Source organism: Centruroides sculpturatus, unplaced genomic scaffold (genome assembly GCF_000671375.1).
Source record: "Centruroides sculpturatus isolate CEXI.00-Female unplaced genomic scaffold, Cexi_2.0 scaffold421, whole genome shotgun sequence".
Classification (NCBI taxonomy): Eukaryota; Metazoa; Arthropoda; class Arachnida; order Scorpiones; family Buthidae; genus Centruroides; species Centruroides sculpturatus.
This window is the reverse complement of record NW_019385018.1, coordinates 375,662-383,493: the sequence shown is the minus strand read 5'-3', so window position 1 is coordinate 383,493 and position 7,832 is coordinate 375,662. Positions and strand designations below refer to the sequence as shown.

The 7,832-nt window shown below is 27.9% G+C and overlaps 1 protein-coding gene across 1 annotated transcript in view; it reads right to left on the bottom strand.

Moving 5' to 3' along the window:
• Window positions 1–7,832, bottom strand: part of LOC111633497 (MAP kinase-activated protein kinase 2-like) — a 57,262-nt gene that overhangs the window by 17,663 nt on the left and 31,767 nt on the right. Inside the window, exon 4 of the mRNA XM_023378076.1 lies at window positions 3,659–3,738. Coding sequence (XP_023233844.1) covers window positions 3,659–3,738 — 80 coding nt within the window. The remainder of the gene's footprint in view (window positions 1–3,658; window positions 3,739–7,832) is intronic.

Sequence of the window (7,832 nt, the reverse complement as noted above, 5' to 3'; positions counted from 1 at the left end):
AACATACATGAAAGTCATAAAACTTAATAATTATTCTACAAAATATTCATATCAAATTTGGGAATCATTCCTTTAACATAAGAAAAATTTCAAAAACCAAAGATTTTTAATAAATAAAAGAAACAGTAGATACCATAAAGGCTAATTCATTGATTTAAATAAAAAATTTAAATCAATGAATTAACACACAAATGCTTTTTGTGTGTGTTTGTTATTTAGCATTGTTAATAAATTCATAAAATAAATTAATTACAGTCATCATCATTTTTTATTTGTTGTTTTTTAACTCCATTATTAGTCGATTTTTATCTTAGACAAACAAAACATTCATAGTGATTTTTGTACACTGCTGGCCAAGTAAAATGCAACACCTGCAATATCTAGAGGTCTACATGGTGTTGCATTTTACTTGGCCAGCAGTATACATGAAGCGTTTTGGATTGCAGAGAACCAGTATCTTTTATTCCATTTAACAGTTTTTAAAATCCATGTTTCATTCATAGTTACAATTTGCTTTGAAAAGTCACTAGACTCTTCAATAAAGATGCAAAAGGAGTATGGAGTAGTTTTTCTAAGTATTTCTGGAAAATATTTCAGAGTTTAAGGATCTATTTTGTAGGAATTTTTGCCATGTTCAATTCTAATGAAATAATTATTAAATGACTTTCTAATTAATGAATGCTTTGATTCAAATATTTTTAAACAGATATTGCATCAATAACAAAAATTGCATTTCATTTGATGACTTTTACCATATTGATGATTTATTCAAATTATTATACTTTTGGAATTTATAAATGTTTTATTTAAAATATATTTTTTTAACTTCTTTAGATGAAATTTTTTGTCGCATTCCAAAGAAGAATAGTTAAGTTAGAAAATAGATTGATTTGAGTTTTGTCGGGTTGATTCTTATTGATTAACGTTGAATAAATTGTTGTTTGATTTTTACTAAATTTTGTATATAGTTATTACTAGAAATTTTATTAAATATTGGATTGTTTTTGACTATCTTTGTCAGTATTTAATTCGATGCACGCTTAAAGTCCAGGCCTGGCCCATTAATGCAAATCTGCATAAAGTACCCGTTAGGTAACGGCTATTTCCGGCACACAGTCATGTCGATAATCATTGGAAAAGGCAAAAAATAATATAGTACTTTACATTGTGACAAGAAAAAAGAAAAAGAGAAAGTTCACCAATAACACTTTCAAACTCCCTTGAGTTCTTCAGGTGTTAAACAGAATTTCTGATGGAATATAAGACATTTGGATTACGAAAATTTGAAAAATCATTCGAATCTGACACTCGAGAGATGCCGCGCATGCATATTCATATGGCTAGCAGATGTTGACATTTAAAGATTGGTGTCAATGAGTGCCTGCTAAGCTAACAACAAAACCAACTCCTCTTTATAATTGCTCTTAGCTCATCCTCACTTCACCCTGCACAGAATACCTAAGGCAGCGTCCAGTGATCGCGGGCAGAAAGAATCTTTGTACACACTTCCAACTTGCGAGCAACTTCTGTCCAGGGTGGAAGCATGTTGTTTACAAGATGATGGCAAGAAGACCTACTATGGAAAATATGACAAGCATTAAAACAGTAAATTTGAAAAGTAAATGTTATCACTAACTAGATACACAACAAATATAAAAAATCTTTATAGAATAATGAGTTAAAAATAAAACATTTTTTTAAAACATTATATTTATACAAAATCAGAAATTATTAAATTACATAAAAGATTATTAATTAAAGTATATACAACATATATACATAATTTATCATTCTGTTTTTATTTATCTACAAAATCAGCCATTTTCTTGTTTCATGCCGCTTCCATCAAGCAGTGGAAGCGGCAATCAAATTTGTTTGGTAGCTGCTTCTTGCACACACGTGTAGAAGCATCATCTGGTGGTCGCTGCACACTAAACGCAGTTACTTCGGATGCACACATTTATTTGAATCAGTTTGTCCAGTCTGCTTGGAAGCGCGTTCACACCCACAGTAGCTGGACACTGCTATGTAGGATTTAGCCTAAGATGGTTGGAGGCCATTCACATATATAAATCTAGCCTTATTGCCACTTGTATTAATTATAAAGAGGAGTTGGTTTTGTTGGTAGCCTGGCAGGCACTCATTGACACCGATCTTTAAATGTCAACATCTGCAAGCCATACAAATACACATGTGCAGCACATGAAACATCTCTCAAGCATTGGATTCGAACAATTTTTCAAATTTTCATAATGCAAATGTTTTATGTTCCATCAGAAATTCCATTTAACACCTGAAGAAGAACTCGGGGAGTTCGAAAACATTAGTGGTAAACTTTCTCTTTTGTTTTTTTCACACACTAGTCATCAGTTAATTAACATTTTTGATTAATGAGGTACGTTAATTAACTTTTTAAAATTATCTTATTTTTAAAAGTTAATTGTCTGTTTTTATGAAGCTGTACAAAAAGATAATTTTGTACAGCTTCATAGAAACAGACAATTAACTTTTAATAAGCAAAGAAAGACTCTAATTTATGACTTGTAACCATAGGATTTTTTGATTTAAAAAACTAACAATTATCATACAAGCAATTTTATTCAAAAAATAATCACTTAATTAATGCCATTTGCTTTCAATAATTTTTCTTTGCCTGATAATATGTATGAGTCAATTAATTCATTATTTTACCTTGAAAATGACTCATTAACAATGTAGAACAAAATTTAATTCAATAAGAATAAATATAAAAAAAACAATGAATTTTAAAGTTATTAATTATACATACTAAGTAATTTATGTGAACATTTCTGTAGTCTCTTAAAAACAGTAACTGTATTTATTTGAATTTAAACATTTTTTTCTATTATCTAAAATAGAAAATAACAAAAATATATATAAGGAATCAGTTTTTGAAAGCATAACAAAGATAAGTTCAACATAATACTGAATCTGTATAATTAACCTTATAACCTAAATTTAATTTTAAAATTTAACTTCTACAAACAGTCACAAACAAAACCTTTTTTAACCAGTAATTGAACTTAAACTAAACTTCCAAACATTTTTTGCCTTTAACTTCTACAGTTATTCATACTTTTTTCATATATGTTGTTATAAGATACAAAATGGTTGATGTTAAAGAAATGAAATAACTTTTAGAATTACTTGGAAAATATCATATCATACAAAGAAAAAACAAAAAAGGTCAATTCTAAATAGTCTGACTATTCAAATCCTTTTTTTTTTCTTGTAAAATAAAACGTACTATAATGTACAGTACTTTTCAAATAAGGCAATATAATGAAGCTATATTGCCATGTTAATTTTTCAATCCTTTTTAAAGTATCATTTGCATTTAAATTAAAAAATAATCATAAATATATGAGTGTGGCATTACACATAATAATAATAATATTAATGAGAAAACTCTGTCAACAATGTTAACACAAAATTTTTAATGACTTAAATTGATTTGCCTGAGAAGTTTTGTACATTGCTAAGAGTAATTACATATTTATGTTAACTCATTAAAAATTTTGTGTTAATGTCAATGATTTTGTTTCTCATTAATCAAAAACAATAATATTTTTTATATATTTATAAATTTATTTATATCTAAATCTGTAAACTTATAGATTTTTAGGGGTTTTTTTACCTTGAGATCACGATGTGCAATATTCATACGATGAAGATGTGCCACAGCTTTGCAAATGTCATGCATTATTTCAGCTGCTTCTAAATAGAAATAGGCAAATAAATAAATATAAATTAATATAAATTTTAAAAACTTAATTATAAAAAATAATGATGTTTGCCATAGTTGATGAATGCTATTTTGAAAAATATCGTCTATTGCCCACATTTTCACTATATTCAATAGATCCTAAAATATTCTATAACATTCTAACTATAAATAAAAGTTTTTAGATTAAACTAGTTATTTCATAATTTTTACATGTAAGATTTGGTAATTGAATTGTAGAACTATATGAATTGAAAATAATTATGGTTAGAATTAAGAAGCATTATTCAAAATACATTTAGAAATTATATACTTTTATATTTAGTCGTAAAACTGTTAAAAATATTTTTAAAATTTATTCAAACTTACCATTACAAATTTGTTTATGAGACTGAATATGTATCTTAAATTATATCCATTTTATTGTAAATTTGATTTTAGATAATAAGAATTAAACAGTAGGACATTTTTGCCCAATTTTATAAAAATTTATTGTTTCTTCTTTTCTCTAAGTTACACTACTATGATAATCATTTGCAGAATACAAAAATCTACATCTGAATAAAAATTATATATAAAAATGTGGTGTAGAGCAGAATTAGATAAGTTTGTTTTCACAAATATATTAAATCTTAATAGGTTTCTTTTTCTGTGTAAACTGGTTCTTAAATATTATTTTGAATTCCTTGTATACTGAATAATGATATACAGGAATAAATTAAACAAGTAAGTTCTATTTATAAGTATTAAATACGCAAGAATTCAATACAACAAGCCATTTTTTTCTCTCTCTTCTTTATTAGATAAAATATTTGATACAACTTCTAATATTTTCAAAAACAAAATATTTTGATCACAAATGCAAAAAATTGAAATTTTCCATGTTCAATTAGATTGCTCATAAATTCTTGTCTCCATTTGCTTTAAAAATTAAAAATCCAAAGAAACTAAGTTGTCTTCCTTTTAGTTATGTCCAATCACCAGGAACAAAAAGTCTTTCTTTGCAGTGACAATCTTTTATTGGAAGCTATGCCTCTGCAAAATTATGTAAAACAGTTAAAACATTCACTACTGATAAGTCAATTAAAAAATTTTCCATTTCCTTTGTTTCATTCATATTGTATCTTCATTTGAAGAACAACAGGTGCCATCATTCTCCTCCTATACAAATTTGTAACAATAAACTTCTTCCCAAAATTATCATCTCTCCTTTACATCAGTGATTACAATTTTATTAATTAAAATATATTTTATTTTATTCACTTTTAGTTATTTTCTGCTTATTTATTGTCTTAATTAATTGTTGTTTTCTTATCATTAAATGAAGAAATAATTGATAACTTAATATTTGCTTTTCTCATTTTGTATAATATTTTATTTGTTTCATTTCATTCCATTTAGAATCATTAGTTGATAGGTAAAATATATATATTGTAGAACTTTTATATTAGTCCATTTGAGAAGCATGAAAAGAGTGACTGAGCCAGAATGAGGTACAAATTTTTCTATAAAAAATGGAAAAGCTTGTTCCTATTTAGAAGATATTGACATATAAGAGGTTTTTAAGAACAAGGAAGACTCATAAATTAAGATTATACTGTATAATTTATAAAAAAATAATTTAATCTGCCAAAATACTTGACAATAAATTAAAATGTAATAATAATTCAAATATATATTTTTGAATTATTATTATTATTTACAATATTTAATGCTAAATTACAAACAATTTTAACAACTGATATGCATCAAAAATTGTAAATTTTAATAATCAATTTATTTTTGAATTTTGAAATAGATTCTGTTTGATGATACTGCATATCAATTTTTCAAGAGAAATTTAACCCAAAGTCCAAACAATGTTATGTTTGAACTGTGTGCACATTAAAAAAATGTACCCACCATCTGTTAAGCACCAAACTTAGCTCTTGCTCTCTCTGTGAAAGCATTTCTGTGTTACACTTCTGTTTTCAGTGCTTTTTACACTTTATTGTATTACCATTACTATATCTGTTAACCATTGCATCCAAGAAGAGTGTGGAAGCAACAAAGAGGAAGGTTTTACAGTAGTATCAATGCCTGAGGTTAAAAAGGAATTTTAACCTCTAGTGCCAAATTAATTACGTAATTTATTTAGAATTTAGCATTAAAATAGCCCGATTAATTTATGGCATTCGGTTGGTGTCTTACTAAAAAGGAATTATTGCAAAGCATAAAAGTGGTACACATGTAGCAGATCCTGGTAGCCATGTTTAAGATACTGAAGTTGGTGTGCACCATCCTTAATAACAAGGAAGCAATAAAAGCAGCAAATGTGGCTAAAGGTGTGATAATGTTCATCTCCATGGAATTGCATGTTATTGAGGAGATAGAAAAACTCCTAGTATGGATAAATGAGAAGAAATTGGCTGGTGATATCATCTCTAAGAGGATTATCTGTGAGAAAGCCAAGCAAGCTGCTTAGTGACCTTAAGAAATCACTACTCCTTACTAAAATACAGTGCAATCATAAAGTCCCTCTGCAGAAGGTGGGAAAACGTGAGAAGCTTCTGGGAATGAAGTAATGATATCATAGGCAGACCACACATTGAAAGACTTAAAGTAAGTTATGGCACCACCACTCAGCCAAGCCAAACAGGCGTGGCCCACTCAGTGGGATTTTATGATTGCACTGTACAATAAATGCAATTTCCATTTTATTATACAGTATTTATGTATAATAAAGTTTTTTTACTTATGCTTTATGCTAAAATTTCAAAAATAACACATTTACAGTATTTATGTATTTTATTTATTATTTTCATGCTTTAATTTATTACAGGTAGCCCTCAGTTTACGCCGGTTCAATTTATACCGATTCACAATAATGCCACTGTGCAATTTGCCGTTTTGAGGTGTAATTCCCCGATTTTCCCTATGCTAGACTGATTTTCATTTCAGTGTTGATGTATTTACTGAGCCGCGACATTGTACATTCGTTAAAACAAAGATTTTTATTAAATATATTTATTTTTTCTGTTTAATATTATTGGGTATGTATACATTTGCATTAAATTAATATTAAAATACCAAATGTTTAGGTACCCACGAGTCAAGATATTAAACTTAATAGTCCAATAAATGGCGTCTGAATCCATAGAGCCAATGAATGTATCCCGTATCAGTTCATTCAGGAAAACACCTTACGACACAATAGCACTTCCAGCAATCACAAATTATCGTTAGTGAGACAAATCTACTTCGCGTTGGCCAGACGATATTTATCTCTCCTTAGCCACCTTGAATTTTCCCGCTCAAACTGACCTTATATATGCGCTACAATGACCGGTGGTCGACCAATCAATGCCTTCGCTCATCTGTAGCTCTACGTTGGATTAACGTATCCTTTCAAATAAGGAAAGTTTGACAGATGAAGTTTGTGAGTTATACAATGTTGGGAGCAAATGTACAAATGAGCATCATATTCGACCATATTCCAAAATTCTTAATGAAAGAAATCAAAAATGTAAACAATTAAAGATGGATACCTTTTTCCGAAAAATGTAAGAAATTCAAAACTAAAATTTTTAAATAAAAACATTTTACTTTATTTTATGATAAAATACATTTTAAAAATTAAATTTATTTGTACTTTGTATTATATTGTATTAATAAACAAAATTATTTGCGTATTTTTCACTTATGTGGAACCTAACCCTATACCTCACTGTAAATACGGGTTCGTTTTACGCCGATTCGATTTGCGCCGGCTTTCGTAGGAACGGAACTGCGGTGTAAACCGAGGGCTACCTGTATTTAGGGCATTTAATTGTGTTATTTTTACCTTAAATTATGTGTATGGCTATTTAAGTTTATCAAAATAAGTATTGTTTAGGGTCTGGAAACAATTAATTCACTTTCCATTATTTCTAATGGGGAAAACTGATTTCAAACTTCAAACAATTCAGAGTTCAAATGGCCTTCTGAACAAATTAAATTTGAAGTACAAGATGCCACTATATTATATTTGTCAACATTATACTCATTTCAACTGAACATTTTTTTCTTGTTAAAATTTATTTTTCATTTGATTATTACAATACAACAA